The sequence below is a fragment of the Talaromyces rugulosus genome, chromosome I (genome assembly GCF_013368755.1).
Source record: "Talaromyces rugulosus chromosome I, complete sequence".
Taxonomy (NCBI): domain Eukaryota; kingdom Fungi; phylum Ascomycota; class Eurotiomycetes; order Eurotiales; family Trichocomaceae; genus Talaromyces; species Talaromyces rugulosus.
The window spans coordinates 5,631,260-5,650,731 of NC_049561.1; the positions used below are offsets into that span (position 1 = coordinate 5,631,260).

Sequence of the window (19,472 nt, forward strand, 5' to 3'; positions counted from 1 at the left end):
TGGACATCTAGAGCATGCCATGTGTAATTCTATCTCGATTGTGTCCTGGAGATTTTAACATCCACAGTTCTAACCTTTTGTAGCAAGATATGTTAATACTCACCATTGCAGTTTGACATATGTCCTTAAAGCAACCTGTATCAATCCCAAGTGCTGCTAATGGCAACAGATCTATCTTTTCAGAAAGGGTTTGACTAACCTATCCATGCTCTCATCTTACTGAAATGACTAAAAATTTTGTTTTCTTAGAGTACATAAACAATTCTTCACTAAATACAAAACTATTAACACATTTGCAGCTTTTTCTGTAGGCTTTATCTCGTTAGCCCTAAGAAACCCCATTCCCGCACACATAAATGCATTTCACATTTTCCGTGCTGTTTTTTTTTATGTCATTCAAAGCCTTAAAAATACCATCAATTGAAATTTCCAGACCCAGTTGCAGGGTACGCATTCAGAGCTTTTTGAAAATGGTCGTCAACTTGGTTTTTCTGGTTGCTCGCCTGAGCAACGTATGCTGTAGTGGTTGGCCACAGACCAATCAAATTAAACAAATAAGCCTATTGAAAGTCAATATTCTTTATTTTTAATATATCTATAAAAATAATTATAGAACTTACATCGACAACCCCTGAAAATATTCTGATTTCGAATGGCATCCTGGTAGATACTTCTTGGTCGAGGGAAATGAGAGCTGCCGCGTTACCGGTGAGGTTGTCCGTGAGTTCGAAGAGAGATTGAACCCACTATTCCTTAGATAAGTAGGGAGAGCATAAAAAAAAGAGAAAAATGGGGTCTTAAAATTGCAACTTACGTTCGAGTAGCTTTCGTACACAACTTGCTGATCATTGGTATCCTGAATGACGGGAGTCCCAGATGTAAACCCAATATCGCTTAGGGTATGATCGTGAATATCGTCAAGCTGGTCGTAAATACTCTGAATCCCGCCGGAGTTGGAAGACGTTGCCACGGAAGAAACGTAGTCTTTAAGACTAAATGTTTCCGATGCAAGACTGTTGACGGCGTTTGCAATGTCGCTTGGAGATGCTGCGGCCAAAGTAAGGTGTAGCAGGGTTAAAGATGAGAGCAGCAAAAAGACTCCTCTTTTAGTGATTGCAAGCATTGCGAGGATGAAGAAATGTACTTTTTAGGGGGGTGGCTATCTGGGAAAAACCGCTGGTGATGAAGACTAAACAGCTGAATAGAGGTTCGTAAGAGAACGGTCTCGATGTTATATAGACAAGATCTCCTTTAATCCATTATCTTTGCGCTAGAATATAGCTTGAGCTTGCCCACTTCATTTAATTCTCGTCGCACTGAGTTTCACAAGTATTATGACTGTAAATTTGCGCCACCCATTTTCCCGGGCCTATGGAAGTGTCAATGTTGTGTGAGCTGCCATAATTCGAGGAACTTTAGAGCATGAAATCGGTCACTATCAGCCAATATAGTTGATAACCAAGGGTCAAGTGACATCTATAAAAAGGTACGGAAACAGGGGGTATTATAGCAATGTAAGTAAAAGGAGAATGTTCTTATTTTTGTGGTGACCAATATCACATGAATTAAGTGTCATATGTTAAGAAATTACATACATGGCTCAAGCCACAATTCTCATATAATGCCCGATCAGCATTTAAATAAAAGGTACTTTCATGTGATCAATAACTAGCCATTTAATTATAGAACTGAATAGCATGTCCACACCATGTCATAGCTATGCAGTCACACAGCATTAATTTCGACTGGGGTTTGTGAGACCTATTATGAAATTGCACATGTGAATCGACATTGAAATAATCAAAAGGATGCATATTAGAATGTATCTACATGCTAGCTTCAATACAGTAGCACCTGGGTATAAGAATATAAGCATCGATTAAAAACCATGATTTAGCAAATCAGGTCATTGTAGTTCACTAAGTGTTAGGGAAATGCATACGACTGATGCCATCTCTGAAAGACTAGTGCAACTTTCTTTTACTCAGTATGCCCCTAATATTTGTCTCGGCACATTAATCCTTTCGAATCTTACCTAGAGACTTGGAAGCTGGGTATCAGGGCGAAGGAGCTTGAAGGACTTTTCAATTAGCGAGATAATAGGACCCAGAATGAGACAGAGTTCCTGGGCCCGGCCTTCCTTCATACTCTTGAATATTATGATAGAAACTTGTCCTCGAAAGTAATACGAATTCAGAGCAAACTCTAGTGTGACGATGTATTTATCAGCTAGGCAATCCATTTTTAAGCACCCCTGCGGGGTTTTAAAGTAAGAAGCGCTGGTGAAATACTCTGCAATTCACCTAAAGCGCCGCCCGGTAAGCTTATCGTGAAAGCCTCAGAAACGTTTTGTTAATGGGATTATAAGATCAAGAAGATCGTAAGAATTGACGATCTTGCGCTATACGGACTTGTTACGGTTCATCTTCGGACAGTTATTAGGGGGTATGGGTATAAATAGCATACCCGCTCAATGCGCCTTGACATCTTGACGACAGCATGTATCACTGGATTTATGGAGGATGGGGTACCAAGTTTTACAATGGTGGGTCAGTAGTTAAATAGTGTGGTACCTTTATAAGAAGATATCGTATCAAGGTGATTTTTCCCCTCGTATTGGCAACCCTAAGACTATACAATCATCTTCTGAATTGGTAGATCTAATGTGCAAGGCAGGACAAGTGTGTAGATACAGCTATTGCATAGAAGGATTTAGCCTTAGCTAGAGCTGGCTGACTTTCCCCCCGTCTTATCTGAACGTCTTGATAAACGATAAAAACCATGAGCCGGTTCTGTCCTTCTGGATCCCACATCAGCCATCGCTGCTTTTTAAACGTCGTTATCTGCGCATGGGATCCAATTTGGAAATCTCCGGGGGAGAAGTAACGACGTAGGGTATCAACAAAAGTCTACAATATTCCAGGTTAGTCCTCCTCTATCAGTAGGCATTGGGGATAGCGTACAGAATCAGTCTTGGAAAACTGCAATGGCGAGCCCGCCAAATTTACGATAGACCCGTCAGAAATATTCTCTATTCTAGGCGGTAGAAAATCAGGGTCCTCCAGAACCAGAGGAGCAGTGGCTTTGGAATCAATGTCGTATGCGAAAGGTAAAGCACTTGAAGAGGTCTCGCACAACCTTGGAGATTTGACCTTTTCTGTGATAGAAGTTTTCAAGTCCTCTTGTTTTCGTTTCGCACTACTTGTTTTTCCCAGATGAGCATTGATTGTAGCTGCAGCAATCTTGCACAGCCTTCCCTTCAGGAATAACAGCTGGCTTTTTTTAGTGGTGACGTCGTTGCTATCTGTCATTACCATCTCCTTGCAAATGTTTATATGCAGTTCAAGACTTCGCAGGTCCTCGATTTGCTTCCCACACGCGCACAGCGTATTGCAGACGATGTCTATAGATATGTCAGTGCAGGTATCAAGTTCTAGTATTTTCCAAACGAGATTCGGTAGACCCGCAATGGCGAAAAACCAACTTTGAGTTGTAAGTAAGATATTAATGGCAAACAGATGAAACCCGTGCCAAGTGCCAGCGTCTTGTTACAGACGGTTTATTGGCCTGGTGATTCAGCCCGGGAAGTCGTGGACTTTCCGTAGCGTTAAAGTCTGGTCGCTCTAATTGAAAATCCGGCTATTCCTCTTTCAGTTCCATTACGCAAGGATTCCTTTTTCCTAGAGAGTGAATGAACTTCGAGGATGAAAGTGCTACTTTTAGACGCGGTTTAACGCTAGTTCGTATTTGTCAAGCCGACCCTTGCGCTTCAACAACACAATGGTTGGCGAAAACTATCCCTTGGGAGAGGCGTTTCAATGAAAGTAATACCGGCGTTGGTAGGACTGTCCCGAAATGACGAGAATTTTTCCTTATCTGAGAGGAAACTGTTTTTCCCTAGATGCTTTTGAATGTTTTGCATCAGTTAGATTATCCGAGCATCAGGAACTGCTGGAATCAAGGAAGCTTCTGGTACAGATATACACAACCGGCATTTAGAGCGAGCATATGCAGGAAATGTTTTATAAACCGTGAGTCCATATTGATGCAGAAGACTTTATTCGAAAGAAAGCGAATAAAGAAGCCAAGTAACATCATGGGGATCGCTGAAACAACTTGGTTAAGGTTGCTGAGGTATTTAACCAATCCCCTCACTGATACATGTATAATTCCGAAATGCAGAGATTGATATGTAGGGGCTATTAATAGTCTTGGTTACATGTAATACCAAGTTCCGCGCGGAACTGCTGATTAACCCTTATATATATATATATATATATCAATTCATGTTTATAAGTGGATTGTTACATTAACATTCGAGCCATTGGCAATAATAACAATTAACAAGGCGCAGTTGGGCGATGAAAGTGATTATTTGTCAATGCTACATGTACCGCTGATAGTCTGTGGGCCCTGCAACTGCAGATCTTCGATCCATTTGCCGAATTCCATTTCCACATCTGCAACAACTATTTATTACTATCCGATAAGGTTAAAGAAAAAAAGAAAGCAAAAAAAACAAATTAATAAATAAATCTCAAGGCTTGCACGATTGGGTGGGGGATAACTGCCCCGAATTTCCAGATCGGGTAATATCCAAACTTGGACAAATCTTTCTCCACTCAAGCTGGCTGCGCTTTGGGATTGAGCGGAGATTTACAAGTTTATCGCCCTTAAAAGGATGTTGACTTCCAACTGAGTACTTCATAATATACACACGGATTTCGCAAGAGAAAAAAGAGAGAACAGAGGTTTCTTTTAGCCTAAATAAAGGATTTGTTCTCCAGGATTTCCCCGCATTCTGCGCCTCGGTCGGAGTTCGGTTATCGCATTTTTAGGCACTAGTACTATTATTAATTGTTGATCGACCTGAATTGAAGCATAATAGTTGTTTCTGCGCTTTTATAGCGCCTTCGCCCCGTCCTTCCTTTTCGCCACGAAAATATTTTGGACGGATAGAACAACCCTGCTTCCACCATGGTCGTCAAATCAAAACACACCATCGACATCCCACAATGCAGTCTGCCAACCCTCATCTTTGGCTCTCCGCATGAGCCTCTACCCAGGGACAAGGGCTGCCTGTTCGACCACCTCCATCCCAAAACCCGCTTCCTGAGCCGTCACACATACCGACTATGGGCTCAACGCCTCGCAACCGGGCTGCGCGCCGCGGGTCTACAACGGGGCGATCGCGTCGTCGTCTTCAGCACAAATCATCTCTTCTACCCCGTCATCTTCATGGGCGTCATGATGGCCGGCGGCATTTTCAGTGGCTGTAACCCGACGTATTCGCGCCAGGAATTGGCACACCAGATCCGAGACGCTGATCCGGCCTTTGTGTTTACGCAGGGCGGCGAGCCGCTGCGCGTTTGTCGCGAGGCGATCAAATCAATCACATCAGAGCAGTACCGCGCCCAATATGAAAAACACACGTTTGTCGCGGATGATCGGATCTTTGACTCGCTCAACCAGCCTGGTGAGCAAGGTCAGCCTTATTGGAGCTCGCTATTCGCCTCCGAAGCCGAGGGCAGCCGGTTCGTCTGGGATTCGTTGACGGAACCCAACGAGGCCAAAAACACCATTGTCGCTCTGAATTACTCGTCTGGCACGACAGGGCTAAGCAAAGGCGTGGAGATTACTCATGGGAATTACGTCTCCAACATCGTTCAGTACGACTACATAACAGCAGCTGTCGATCCAGTCTACGATGCCGAAGTAAAACGGACCCAGACGTTACTCTGTTTCCTGCCTCTCTACCACGCCATGGCGCAGATGCTATTCTTAGGTGTCGCCCAATACCGCGGTGCCCCCGTGTACATTATGGAGAAATTTGATTTTTTGACCGCGCTGCAGAACGTGGAGAAATTCCGGATAACGGATTTGACGCTGGTGCCGCCCGTCGTGGTCATGTTGGCCAAGCGTGCCGAGACGAAGAAATTCGATCTCAGCTCGGTCGTGCGTCTTGGATCTGGCGCTGCGCCGTTGAGTCGCGAGGTATCTGAAGAAGCCGAGAATCTGTGGCCGAAGGGTGTGATCAATATCAAGCAAGGATGGGGAATGACCGAGTGCGTATAACCGATTTCCGGAGGAAGGAAAAAAAAAGGGTGTACTAACATATCTCTCAGGGTAACATGTTCATTACTAGGCTGGGAACCCAACCAAACCAGCACCGACAACAGCGTAGGCTGGCCGAATCCCAACTCAGAAGCCAAAATCATGACGCTACCAGACGAAGCCGCCGACTCAGACGACCTGAGCACACGCAAGGAACTCGGCGCAAACCAATCCGGCGAGCTCTGGGTACGAGGGCCACAGGTCATGCGCGGATACTGGAAGAATCCCAAAGCAACAGCCAACACTTTGACGCCAGACGGATGGCTGCGCACGGGGGACATTGCGTATTATGACAAGGAAGGAAAATTCTATATTGCTGGCCGGCTCAAGGAGCTCATCAAAGTCAAGGGTCTCCAAGTGGCACCAGCCGAGCTGGATGGTGTGTGTCTAGAATGCGACGGAGTCGCCGATGCGGCCGTGGTGGGTGTGACGATAGACAACCAAGAGCATCCACGCGCATATATTGTGTTACAAGAGGGTTTTCCTGCAACAAAGGCAACCGCAGAGAAAATTGTCTCACAGTCCAATGCCAAATTATCGCAGCACAAGAGGCTCACAGGCGGTATAGTGTTTGTCGATACGCTGCCGAAAAACCCAAGCGGCAAGATTTTGAGACGGCTACTGAGGGATCAGGCGCAAAAGGAAGTGCAGGCTGAGCAGTCGAATAAGAAGATCAAAGCCTCGTTGTAGGGGTTGGTTTTATGTGATTTTAGCATGCCTTTTTTCAGCGTATATGTCAACTTGAATACTATACATTATGCATATATGTAATAATCACATGTGCAGCTAGCGATGTGTATATCAATACCTGAAATACGTTACTGAACATTGAAATATTATTGATCAAGAGATGACGAGATATATCTACATATGTATTGATGTAGGAATAGATAGATACATTAACGCAGAATTACATATATGTACCAAAAAGGAAATCATCAATATAAAAATTCGATTTTATTAGTTCTATAGAAATTATTTACTTGCAAAAATGATAAAAGTTCAATACATTGCGATATCTTACAAGAATTCAGCAGCATCGCAAAAATCAACAACAAATTGGGTATATATCATTTATAAAACGATCACAATACCATAGTATGGATGGTCCACAACGTCTGGGCAACGAGACCTAAGAGAATCTGCGATCCTGCATTTTATCTTCTCCGGTGGCATTTACCCAGACTTGAGACGAGATCGTCACGTTCAAGGAGAAAGAAAGGTTTTTATAGTTTTCAAAGACTGATTTTTTTCCCCCTCATCTCTCACGGTCCTGTGACCTCAACGTCTCCTTGCTGCTTCCTGAAGTTTCGTGCTGATTGGCCTGACTCAAACCTTTCATCTGCCTGGGCCGGCGTCAGGCCCTTCAAGTCTGGCACGAATAGGTAGGCTGATACGCAAGCAATGGCGGATAGCGCACAGAATAAAAACCCAGTCTTTCCTTTCAGGTTTGCTGCATCACTGTTGTATAGGTAAGGTAGGAATGCAGAGAAGACTGCACTGCCAGCCGAGTTTGCAAACCATCCAAGCCCCTGAGACTTGGCACGGAGGCGCAGTGAAGAGGTTTCGCCCCCGATGGCGTAGGATGCGGGCCAGGCGCCGAGACCAGCGATAGTGATGACAAGAATCAGACCGACGGCAGTATATCTATGGAAAAATTTCAAGGTCAGAAATGATACGATCCCAAAGCTTTTGCCAACCTTTCAGAGAGAGAGAGACTTACATTTCTCCGCCAGACGAATTGAAACAACCCACAATGCCAATTGTTATCCACAGGATAGTAATGACAGCCAGAGAATAGATGAGCATCGGTCGTCGTCCAACTCTGGACATCAACCAGAAGGCAATAAAGTTGGTGATAATGCTAGCAACAACACCGCCAATAAAGTATGTTGTTGCTTTGCCAGCATCCATACCTATGACTTCCAAAAGATAACTGGAGTGACCGAGCAAGGGGAGACCAAAGAACTCTGGGATAAGGTTGGCGAATACAATGATTGCGCTCCTCCTGAGGTCGGCGCGACGCCTAAACAGGTCCAAGTATGAAATCTCCTTGGCAGCCATACTATCCAACTCACGCTGTACGCTCTCAGCCTTCAGCCGATTGAATAGAGCATCAGACTGTGCTCCACCAAGACGGCGACAGGCTGCTTGTGCGTCCTCCCATTTCGACCTGCGCATGAGCCACACGGGGCTTTCGGGGAGGAAGATCGTGACGGCGAAAGGGATAAGCGAGAGAACCCACTGCATTGCGATTGGGATTCGGTAGGAGTTTCGTGCATTGAGCTCCACGCCTGCCTTGATGACCAGCGATCCGACGAACTGGCCCAACAGAAACAAGGGCGCGCCCAGTGACAGGGTGGGACCACGAAGGGAAGTAGGCAGAATCTCTGACATGTATGTCTGCATAGACGACAGGAGTCCGCCCATCCCAATACCCTGCGCAAGTTTTCCGGCAAAGTAGGCACCTCCACGAGTTTCAATCGAATCCGCCTCGTCCGATAAGAAGCAGATAGTAATAGTAGCAGCTTGCCAAACGGCGGCTACTCCAAGGGTCCATCGACGTCCAAACCTGTCCTGTGCCCAACCTCCCAGGAGAGAACCTATAGCCGTTCCGAGAGGGCCAGATACTGCCCATAGCGATAGCCAAACGGACGGGACGATGTAGTCGTCGCCGTCTTTTGTTCCGAAGTTTTGCCTTCACACGTGGTAAAAAAAATTAGCCTTAAGTCCCGTTAGTTTTGACAGGGGCGTCGTGATCCCTACTTGAAGGCTGGAAGAGCGGCGATAGAACCGACGAAGACCACTTCATAACCATAAAGAAGCGCACTGGCAGCTAGCGAAAAGCCACAGATGGCCAGGCGGGGATTCTGTTTAACACTTTGCCATAGTTTCTGGTTTGTAGCGCCCTCTTCTCCTTGCTGGTCTGTGCTCTGCTGAGTGCTCAGCTCTGTGACAGGAGTAGCGCTCTCGTACAGGCTCTTGCGATCTCCGTCGACGGGAGCTGGTTCAGCCATGCTGAAAACGAAGATAAAATTGACGATTCGATTTCAGATGGTTGTTAAGAGCATGGCAAAAACTGCAGAACAGACGCGACTATATTCTATAATTATTTATTTTTTATTGCAACTCAAGGGACACTAACTACCGACATCGTGGGGGCGCAGCAGACAGCGTCTGGTTTAGCTGGTTAAGGCTGAGATTGTCGATCCTAAACGAGTTGCATATGGGGACGCAGGTCATGAAAGGAGGGAATGGTGTTACGTGTTGCAACAGAATTAGAATTCAATCAAGTATATCCTGAGGATAATCATTCGGACGCACGGGCCGACACGGCACCGGATCAGGCTAAAGTGGGCGGTGCCGGGTTGTTTATGAGAGGACGCCAAACATGCTAGGGACTTGGCAGCCTTGGCCAACAGCCCCCAAGCCAAAGCCAAAAGGAGCGCGAGCAAGTAATATTCGGCAATTTTTTAAGATTTGTGTTGGTTTGTCCGAGTGCCAGAGAACGAGGAGAAAATCGTACGGAGGCGGCTATCCGTACTCCGTACTCCGTTTATACTACTCGACAGGTGGCTTCAACTTTCCAGGTCTTTGACCCCGGAAACTATCCTGATTAGGAAGTATGCAGTCTGGGATTACGACTTTAAATAATAATATCAAATCATTTATACGTACTTACTATAAACACAATATTGAATTCATATATTGCGTCTATTTAGCAAATTCAATGAGTTATATATGATTAGTATGAAATATCAGTCTTTTTATATCAACTCCACTTTCTACAAAGCTTTATAGGGAGCATATTTAAGTTTTATTCGGAGCATATTCACCAAGATTTTGAAAACGACGTTGGATATTAATAGTAATCTTACCCGCCCGCTAGTCCTTTTATGGCATGATCCCCTAGCCCCTCCCATATTTAGGGTTGCGCTAACCCATATCGGGGAATTTCTTTATCAGGTTTTGTGGGGGCGGTTGGGGGTCCAGCTGTGGGGAGGGTGATTTTAGTAGTACCATGGCAGCTTTTAATTGGCGCACAGCGAAGTAAGATTTTATAGCCACCACAGGACTTTAATACCACGCACATATTACCATGATTACAACCTTGGAATGGAAAAAAGGCTTCGTGGAAGTGCGTGTCACGAAGAATAAGGTGCTGTAGTAATAATCGTGCCCCTCAGTCACCTTTTCCTCCAACTCCAACGCTGTGGCGGGCAGTTGTAACTGTAAGCCCACTACAAGTCTGTCTCTACTACGACGTATTATCTGGTGATATAAATGCGCTGAGCCACCGTGTACGCGCTTGGAATATTGCACATCCATCCCGATAAAGACAATATCCATCCCGATCTACATACCTGTTAGTAAAGATGGCTTCCACCATAGATGGTCTTCCCCGCGTTCGACCTGAAGATGTAGGCTGCGACCCTAAGGATATCCAAGCCTTCCTCGATGAGGCCACCGCCGCCTCGGACGTCGAGCTACACGGCTTCATGCTGTACCGCTCGGGCGGCGTAGCTGCAGAGGGCTGGGCTTGGCCGTATCAGCCCGATTTGCCTCACATGCTGCACTCGGCCACCAAGAGTTTCACCTCGGTTGCAGTAGGCCTGGCTGTTCAAGAGGGCTTCTTCAAGCTTGACGACCTTGTTGTTTCCTTCTTCCCAGATCGTGTCCCCAAGGACGCCTCTGAGAACCTCAAGCGCATGACCGTAGAAGACGTCCTGACCCAGACCAGTGGCCATGGCCACGGAGAATCCGGCGGCGAGTGGCGCTCCATTGAAACCAGCTGGATTGACAAGTTCTTCTCTGTTCCTGTCGACTTTGAGCCCGGCACAAAATTCACGTATTCGAGTGCCACGAGCTTCATGCTCTCTGCCATCGTCTCCAAGACTACGGGACAGCCTGTCCGCGATTTCCTCGAGCCGAGGTTCTTCCGCCCGCTGGGCATCAAGTTGCTGACCTGGGATATTGGTCCAGAGGGTATCAACCCCGGCGGCAATGGAATTTCCTGCCTTACATCTGACTTTCTGAAACTGGGCGTCCTGCACCTGCAAAAGGGCGAGTGGAATGGGAAGCAGATATTGCCCAAGGAGTGGGTTGAAGCTGCAAACAAGTCGCAGCGAGGAAACCTGTATGGCTACCACTGGTGGACTGATTCGGAGGGAAGTGCTTGGGCCAGTGGTATGTTTGGCCAGTTTGCCGTCGTCTATCCCGAACATGATGCGGTACTCGTCACGAATGCTGCCGTTCCATCAGGAGCCAGGCCGCTGCAGGCCCTCATTCATCGCCACTTCCCAAGAATTCTTAAGGACAAGGCTGCCGTGCAGCAGAGTCCGGAAGCTACCCAGCAACTCGCAAAAACAATCTCTGAGTTGCGCGTGCTCCCAGTCTTCCAAAAGACACCACCCAGCCCAGGGCAACAGACGGTGAATCGGGAAAGATTCGTTGCCAAGGACAACGAAGACGGCGTTGTTTCGTTTGCGTTGGATTTTAAGAGCGACTCGCTCCTTGTCTTCAACCTTCAAGATGCTCGCGGCTCCCATAGAGTCCAGGTGGGACTTGATGACTGGCTTTGGGGCACGACAAGCATCTCCGGTGCCAAGTTGCACCATGGATACGAGTCGACCACGGTCCCCGTGGTAGCCGGAGGTGTGTGGACGGCCGAGAACACCTTTGAAATAACCATGCAATACTCCGAGATGGCATTCTGTGACAAGGTGCTGATAACTTTTGCCAAAAACTATACCACCGCGAAACTAGAGCGCAGTGTCAACGTGAACTCGTTTGGAACGAAACGCCCGGCCGTCTGGGCGAGCGTTTTGGTTAAAGGAGATGAGCTTCAGTCAAACGACTTTGGAATAGAAGACTCGAAAGCCACATTTTCAACAGGGGAGAGCACCATTGGTGTTCTACTTGATAACCCAGCCACACGAACGATTCTCTTGGAGGAAGTTCCCGATGTAGTGAATAACCCTCGTATCGACAAGGGTCGGCTATATACATTTGATATTATAGCGCATCATATACCTGGGCTAGATCATGAGACACTGGCAAGGATTAACAAGAAGTTGGCTCAACTATAGATCATCGAGAAAGAAAGTGATATTATAGAAGCAAGGGGAAGACGATTGAGACGTTTCTATAGAGAAAGCTACAGGATGTGTTCCAACGGCCTTTAGAATGAGTGAATACGAGATTTCTTTACTTTAGACTGTCTGTATATACCAATATAGGCGAAACAAACAGGTAAAGTATCCCGCAAGTATAATACATGAAATATGTCAATATGAGCAACCCTACTTCCCCTGCTCCGGAGCAACCTCTTGGATCGTCTCATCCGAAAACTTAAGATCTTCTTCGACATCGGTAGTGTCTTTGACCTTGAAAACTACAGGAATCGCAACCAATAAGGACCCAACGAGAATTCCCCAGCAGGAAGCGAATTCGTTCATGAATGGCGTTTCCAAGGCATCCATTCTATCATTTCTGTCAGCACAGGTCGAAGAAAAAAAAGGGAAAGTGGATTACATACCGCCAGGTGACAGCTTGGCCAACTGATTGAATACCTTTGTAAAAGCCGGCAAAGTTGGCGAGCTTGCGACTATTATTACTCAAGGAGCCCATGATCCTGACTAGTCAGTACTCTATTTTTAATATCAAAGATAAAAGGGAAGCAACTCACCAGTACGAAAAGGTCTGGAAAGAGGCATCGTAAAAGCCATAAAACATGTAAAGAAACATGGGTCCAACGTATCCAGACGAGCTCCAATCCATGGTGGGCGCCACAGAGCGATCATACCCCTTTTGGAAAGCGTAGCCGCCTCCCCAGATGGCCATTGTGAGGACAAAAAGCAATCCAAAGATGAGCTTGGCTCGCATGCTGCGTGAGAAGCGCTTCATGTCCAGTAGTTGGCCAAAGACAAATGCTCCAATCATCTGGCAGAGCCAGTACAGTAGACTGTTCAAGGAGCGTGTGCGAATATTGAAGTAGGCCCCGTTTACGCTATTGAATTGGTATGCTGTGAACCAATTGCTTGCCATGAACATGGGGAAGAGCAAGATAATATACGAGTCGTGTTTCAAAGTCACAAACAAACCCTTGAATTCGGTCGACCATGTGGGATGTTTAATGGCAATAACTTTGGAGCCGTCCTTGCGTTTGATGTACTTGGAGTCCAACAGACCCCAGGCCAAGAAGAAGCCGATCGCCATGAGGATTATGAATGCGATATATGTTCCGTCGTTTACTTCTCCTGCCGTTGAATGGATATTTTGACCGAGCGGGACCTGTTTTTTTTTTTTTCAAACGTAAGCGCATATCAATTATTGCTAGTGATCGAGGTGCATACCAAACTACCAATAACTCCGCCCAGGTTGAAAACCACCCAGAAGAAAGCGATGAACTTGCCCTTTTGCTCTTCAAGCGGATAGCTCATCATCACAGTTCCTTGAGCACACCATAGTAGACCGGCACATACACCGAGGAGGGCGCCGGCAAAAATCAAGAATCCCACATTATTATTGTGAGAATATGAAAGTAACGCAGCGACATATAAAAGATAACCAAAACCACCGCAGGAAAGAGTCAATTTCAATCCGACTCTGTTCGCAAACGTACCAGCGAAAAACCCGACGACCGATAAGGTGCTATACAGGGCCGTGTTGGCATTGTTCACATCGTGCGGATTGATCTGTCCACCTCCACCGAGACCAGTGACGGCATTGTACATGCCTGGACACAGGAAGCAGACAAATGATACCAGAGCAAGCTGTGCCTCTGGCGAGGCGAACCATGGGAATTTCCAAGTGCCGATCTTGATTGGTTTGTACATCCAGGGCTTCCCTTCAGCTGAGATGTCTTCGCCCGCCGGCGACGAGGCGCTTTCTCTCATTTCATATGTTTCCTGCTCGGAATTTGGATCATGTTTTGTAGACATGATGGCGATGGCCTTGTGTTTCAGTTCCTACTGTATACAAGTTTGCGTCGGATGTTGAAATCACCAGCCCGGTAGATGGGGATGAGGGATGAGAAGATAGAAGCAAGCGGGGGGAGACTGGACAGTTAAAACGTATTATTATCCAAGCGATGCTGACATTATGCCAAGTGACCCCCGGTCGATGTGATCATAGCGCAGGCTGCCAAATGCAGTAGGGATCTTCAAGATCCTGGATCGTGTATTACATCCCCGGAAAACGTGTCGATTGGCATTCCGTTTACTTGGACATTAGTCAGAGAAATGTGGCGATGAACCAACTACAGCCCAAAACGAGTTCATTTTGACGATTTATCTGATTTCTATCTATAGATGATTAGTATGGTATGACACAAAAAAAAAGCTATCCAAGACACTGGAGAGCCTGTGCACCAACATGCAAAGGTTGTTTTCAGCTCTGGTCTTGTGCATTAATGCCGAACACGTCTTGTGCATTGTCCAATGAAGAACCGAATGCAGAGACATCTGGATTAGGTAATCCAAACCGTAGGGCTGGTTACATGGAGAGAGAGCTGGGGAGACGGAACGGTAGCATCCTGTCATTTCATCGTAGTTGATTACCTGGTTGTCAAGATTATGTAAAAGAAAGGGAGGCTGACGGCGTATGAAATAATAATAATGAAACAAAATGAAAACGATCCTTTGGGATTCTTAATTTCGCTAAGATAAGACGGTCAGCTGACACTGACAGTAGGCAAAAAATACGGGGTAATCGGCATTACACAAAATGACACTAGCCCGCTGTATGGCCCGTTTCGCGTAATTCCGCTAGCCTGTTCCGGCATAGCAGTGGCAGCCCAAAGAGGCAAGGCGCCAAGAACAAGCCCCGCCTGCGAACGTCACGGTATCGATCTCTTATCGGGGCTATCGTAGCATCCAGCATCCGGCATCCACGCGCTGTTGCAGCAACTCGCTCTGACTCCTATGGCGTATCCAGCTTTCCTTGTTTGTCATGGCAATGCGAATGTTCCATTGCCAGTCCAGCCAACCCCGTTTCGGGAACTCTGCACTCGCTCGGCCTCTGGACCCGGCCGAGAAAAAAAAATAAAGTCCATGTCACGTCGTGATTTCCCTGGAAGGTAATTCAAGAGCCCCGCCACCGATGACTGTTTTTTTTTTGCTCCTTTGCTTTCGTCCCAGCTTCTTCTCTTCTTCTTTTCTTATCCAGTGCTGAAAGCCTGGTCAAAACACAAGACAGACATTTAAATAAACTGCTGATATCCATCTCAGCAGTTGAGCTGCAGAAAGGAAGCACGCCGATTTGCTGTCTACTCCTCCAGTGACATCATGCCATCCCGCCAAGTCGATGCGCAACCGCGCATCACCAAATTCACCAACTGTCGCATCCTCAAAAACGGCCAACTCATCGAGCAGGATCTATGGATCGATTCATTCTCCGGCAAAATCCTGCGCGACCAGGAAGCCTTTTATGAGCTACACCTGTCTCCGGACCAGGTCATCGACCTGAACGGGCGCATTCTCGCCCCGGGGTTTATTGACGTCCAACTCAACGGCGCGCAGGGCTTCGATTATTCAGTACCCCAAGCCACGCGCGAGGAATACGATGCCGGATTCTTGGAGTCGAATCGCGGTCTGATCAAGACGGGCGTGACATCCTTTCTGCCCACTACCGTGAGCACGACAGCCGAGAACTACCAAAAGGTTGGTGAAATCTTTTCCACATGGGTTTTATGGCATCATATTAATCGAGTAACAGGTTCTCCCCTCTCTTGCTCCCACCGGGACTCGTCGTCCCCACGATGGCACAGAGTCGCTCGGGGCCCACGTTGAAGGGCCCTTTATCAACCCGTCGCGCAACGGCATCCACAAGCCTGAAGTGCTTATATCGGCAGCGCAGGGATTCCAGGACATTGTCGATTGTTACGGCCTGGAAAACATCCCCGAGGTCAAGGCCAGCGAAGAAGATACCCCCCTTGCAAACGGACACGCCAACGGCCAAACCAACGGCACGTCCACCACCAAGCCGGCCATCAAGATGATCACCGCAGCCCCTGAAGTCGGACACATGACCAAGAACATTCGCGAACTCACAGCGCGCGGCATCGTCTACTCGATCGGCCACTCGGACGCCACCTACGAACAGGCCATGACGGCAGTCGGCCAAGGCGCCATGATGATCACGCATCTCTTCAACGCCATGCGGCCCTTTTACCACCGCAACCCGGGCGTTTTCGGCCTGCTCGGCCAAAGCGACCTGCCCAAACCGTTCTTTGGCGTCATCGCCGACGGAATCCACCTGCACCCAACCTCCATTAAAATCGCATACAACGCACACAGCGAAGGGCTCATCCTCGTCACCGACGCAATGCGCCTCTGCGGCTTGCCCGACGGTACATATGACTGGACCAACGGCGACCGCATCATCAAAAAGGGTGTGCGCCTGACCCTCGAGGGATCGGACAAAATCGCCGGCAGCTCTGCAACCCTGATCGAATGCGTCAACAACTTCCGACGCTGGACCGCGGCTTCCACGGCCGAAACCCTGGTCGCCGTCACCGCGACGCCCGCGCGCATGCTGGGCTTGGAGAAAATCAAGGGAACTCTGGACCACGGCGCCGATGCCGATCTGGTCGTGCTTAGCGATAGGCTAGATTCGTACAGCGGACCGACGCTGACGGTGGACCAGGTGTGGAAGTTTGGTGTCAAGGTTCACGATACTGATGAGAAGCCGGTGGTCAGCGCAAAGGTTTCGCAGTAGCCTTTTTCCTACGTTTTGATTTCCTTGATTTTTAAACTATAATTTTCACCCTGACAATTAGGTTCTTGCTTGCTTGCTTGCTTTGTATCAGCATGTTGGAGTTTATATTGACTGGTCTTTTTTTTTTTTGTCCTTGTTGTTTTGTTTTGTAGACTTGAGAATCATAGAGTAAGAAAGCGCAGCATAACTATTATTATGTACTCTGTATATTACTGGGTTGATAGATGTGATACCATATTCAATAGAATCATTGATTGTTATTTTTTTGTGAATGTTTTGTATGAATAATTTTTATATGAATGCTTTGTTTATATTTCGACACGAAATAATAATATTCAACAGTAAGTATGTAGTAGTAATAGTAATGACATGACTTTTTTTATAAATGTTCTCGTGAAACATGGGTATCGTGTCTCATCCCCTCCCTTTTCCGTCTTTCCCCTCAATCATACAGATAAAATTTTATAGGTAGCCGCCCAAAAATGGTTAGAATTCTGTATACACGGCCACAACAAAAAAAAACAAAAAAGTTTCTACAGGCGAGGCTGGTTCTTCTTCCAGCCAGCTTCTTCGGCAATAAGTTCGGCGGCACGCTCGCCGATAGCCAGGACCGTGAGCATGGGATTGATAGTGGGCATGTTGGGGAAGACGCCAGCGTCAGCGATGCGGACGTTCTTCAGACCGCGCAGACGCAGTTCAGGGTCAACGACAGCCAAGGGGTCGCGTTGGACGTCGCCCATCTTGGTGGTACCGGCGGGGTGGTAGACGGTGTGTGCGACTCGGCGGCCGTACTCGGACAGAGCTTCGTCGGAGACGACGCTTGGACCGGGAGCGACTTCGCGCTTGATCCAGTCCTTGAAAGGCGCCTGTTGGGCAACTTGGCGGGCGGCTTTGAAGCCGGCGACAATGGTGGCTGCGTCGTAGCCCTCTGGGTCGGTGAAGTAGCGGAAGTCGAGGGCGGGCTTGACGTTGGGGTCGGACGAAGTCAGGTAGAGACGGCCGCGAGAGCGCGGGCGAGGGATGTTGGGCGTCATGCAAAAGGCGTCCTTGGGGGTGTCGTAGCCCAGGCGCGTGGTGTTTAGGCAAAAGGGAATCTGGTAGCAGTGCATCATGACATCGGCTGCACGCCCGTCACTGCCGGCCGCATTGGCGGGCTCGCGGCGCAGGAAAATTCCGGCGTCAGAGTCCATGGTGGTCTGGTTTGGCGGCACTGGCTGGTTGAGTTCCCAGATGATGATACTCTCTGGGTGGTCAATAAGGTTCTCGCCAATGCCCCGAATGTCCTTAACGACAGGAATGCCGAGGGAAGACAGCTGGTCTCCGGGACCAATTCCAGACAGCATTAGCAGACGCGGAGTGTCGACAGCGCCGGCGCAAATGATGGTCTCGACCTTTGGACGCAGTGTGTGCTTGACACCCGATTGGAGAGTAATGTCGACTCCGGTAACGACATCGCCGTCCACATTCACACGAGACACCCAGGCGTTGGTCAGTATGGTCAAGTTTGGCCGCTTCTCCTCGCCGCGGAGAATCGGATGGATATAGGCGACACTGGCGCTGCTACGGCGGCCGTCGTCTGGGTTATATGAGACGGAGAAAAAGCCCACGCCCTCGGTGAGCTCTCCCTTGGAGCGGATCTCCTGGTTGAAGTCGTCAATGACAGGAATGTCCAAGGCGGTGGAGCACGACTGCACCCAGTCCTTGCAGAGCTGGTTGCGGTGGCGCGCGTGGACGGGCTGCACGGTGTTGCGCAGGTTGTCCAGGATGCGAGAAAAGGTGTCAAAGGACCAGCCCTTGCAGCCCTGGGCCTCCCAGAGCTTGGTGTCGTATTCAAAGGGGCGGAAGGAAATCAGTGTATTGTGCGAGGAGCAGCCGCCAAGCACCTTGGCTCGGGAGTGCCGGATATGGCTATTTCCTGCGGCGGTCAGTACAGTTCTCTCTCTTTATCTCTCTCTATTTTGGTGTAGCTTACCCATTGGCTGTTCAGTGGTCGGGTAGTCGTAGTCCAGCTCGCCGCCCAGCAGGTTGAGCCATTCCTTGAGGTTCAAGACACGGTCGTCCATGAAATCGCTAGGACCGGCCTCAATCAGCAGAACGCGCTTGTTGGGCAAGTACTCTGCCAGGCGCGCGGCGATGACACAGCCAGCGGTGCCTCCTCCTACGACCACATAGTCGTAGCTGTCCACGTCGGTGGCCGGGAGAAGGGTAGTGGTGGCCATGGTGTTGTCGCTGTCGTGTAGAGAATGCAGTTAACTCAAAACCGCAGGCCGGACAGACTGCAGGAATTGAAGCAGAATAGATGCGAGATATAACAAAATATTGTCAGAGTGCCAGGGAATTGACAGAGAATTGACAGAGAGAGGAGCAAGAGAGAAGAACAGGGCGGGCACGCGATTTAACGCCTGCGGTCTTTGCAGGTGGGGCGATTAAGACCCACCTGGTCGCCGATAAGGAATGGTCGATAAGTTTTTTTTTTTCTTCTTTTCCTGCCCTCGTATTAAAATAACGATATATGCTACAATATACGTACTTCTTCTGTATCTCCTATAGTGTAGTGATCACAATATCAACTTTAATGCCGTGAGACAAGACACCTTATCTCATACCGACTGAAAGGAACATGCAGGACCGCGGTACGC

General features: G+C 48.0%; 8 protein-coding genes across 8 annotated transcripts; 3 read left to right on the forward strand and 5 right to left on the reverse strand.

The window, feature by feature from the left end:
• Positions 1 to 416: 416 nt before the first annotated feature.
• Positions 417 to 1,123, reverse strand: TRUGW13939_01918 (uncharacterized protein; the record flags this gene model as incomplete). The annotated part of the gene is made up of 3 exons (XM_035485115.1): positions 417 to 560; positions 621 to 746; positions 815 to 1,123. The coding sequence occupies 3 exons, from the start codon at positions 1,121 to 1,123 to the stop codon at positions 417 to 419; spliced, it is 579 nt and encodes a 192-aa protein (XP_035341008.1).
• Positions 1,124 to 2,660: 1,537 nt separating this feature from the next.
• On the reverse strand, positions 2,661 to 3,311 carry TRUGW13939_01919 (uncharacterized protein; the record flags this gene model as incomplete). Its single annotated transcript, XM_035485116.1, has 2 exons — positions 2,661 to 2,909; positions 2,964 to 3,311. 2 exons carry the CDS (start codon positions 3,309 to 3,311, stop codon positions 2,661 to 2,663), a joined length of 597 nt encoding a protein of 198 aa, XP_035341009.1.
• Positions 3,312 to 4,977: 1,666 nt separating this feature from the next.
• TRUGW13939_01920 (uncharacterized protein) lies at positions 4,978 to 6,804 on the forward strand (the record flags this gene model as incomplete). Its single annotated transcript, XM_035485117.1, has 2 exons — positions 4,978 to 6,065; positions 6,126 to 6,804. The coding sequence occupies 2 exons, from the start codon at positions 4,978 to 4,980 to the stop codon at positions 6,802 to 6,804; spliced, it is 1,767 nt and encodes a 588-aa protein (XP_035341010.1).
• Positions 6,805 to 7,379: 575 nt separating this feature from the next.
• Positions 7,380 to 9,131, reverse strand: TRUGW13939_01921 (uncharacterized protein; the record flags this gene model as incomplete). The annotated part of the gene is made up of 3 exons (XM_035485118.1): positions 7,380 to 7,761; positions 7,838 to 8,812; positions 8,881 to 9,131. 3 exons carry the CDS (start codon positions 9,129 to 9,131, stop codon positions 7,380 to 7,382), a joined length of 1,608 nt encoding a protein of 535 aa, XP_035341011.1.
• A 1,359-nt stretch (positions 9,132 to 10,490) lies between these two features.
• TRUGW13939_01922 (uncharacterized protein) lies at positions 10,491 to 12,203 on the forward strand (the record flags this gene model as incomplete). The annotated part of the gene is made up of 1 exon (XM_035485119.1): positions 10,491 to 12,203. One exon carries the CDS (start codon positions 10,491 to 10,493, stop codon positions 12,201 to 12,203), a length of 1,713 nt encoding a protein of 570 aa, XP_035341012.1.
• Positions 12,204 to 12,416: 213 nt separating this feature from the next.
• Positions 12,417 to 14,057, reverse strand: TRUGW13939_01923 (uncharacterized protein; the record flags this gene model as incomplete). The annotated part of the gene is made up of 4 exons (XM_035485120.1): positions 12,417 to 12,597; positions 12,653 to 12,748; positions 12,803 to 13,407; positions 13,470 to 14,057. The coding sequence occupies 4 exons, from the start codon at positions 14,055 to 14,057 to the stop codon at positions 12,417 to 12,419; spliced, it is 1,470 nt and encodes a 489-aa protein (XP_035341013.1).
• A 1,344-nt stretch (positions 14,058 to 15,401) lies between these two features.
• TRUGW13939_01924 (uncharacterized protein) lies at positions 15,402 to 16,833 on the forward strand (the record flags this gene model as incomplete). The annotated part of the gene is made up of 2 exons (XM_035485121.1): positions 15,402 to 15,776; positions 15,832 to 16,833. The coding sequence occupies 2 exons, from the start codon at positions 15,402 to 15,404 to the stop codon at positions 16,831 to 16,833; spliced, it is 1,377 nt and encodes a 458-aa protein (XP_035341014.1).
• Positions 16,834 to 17,366: 533 nt separating this feature from the next.
• Positions 17,367 to 19,052, reverse strand: TRUGW13939_01925 (uncharacterized protein; the record flags this gene model as incomplete). Its single annotated transcript, XM_035485122.1, has 2 exons — positions 17,367 to 18,748; positions 18,806 to 19,052. 2 exons carry the CDS (start codon positions 19,050 to 19,052, stop codon positions 17,367 to 17,369), a joined length of 1,629 nt encoding a protein of 542 aa, XP_035341015.1.
• Between the last annotated feature and the right edge of the window lie 420 nt (positions 19,053 to 19,472).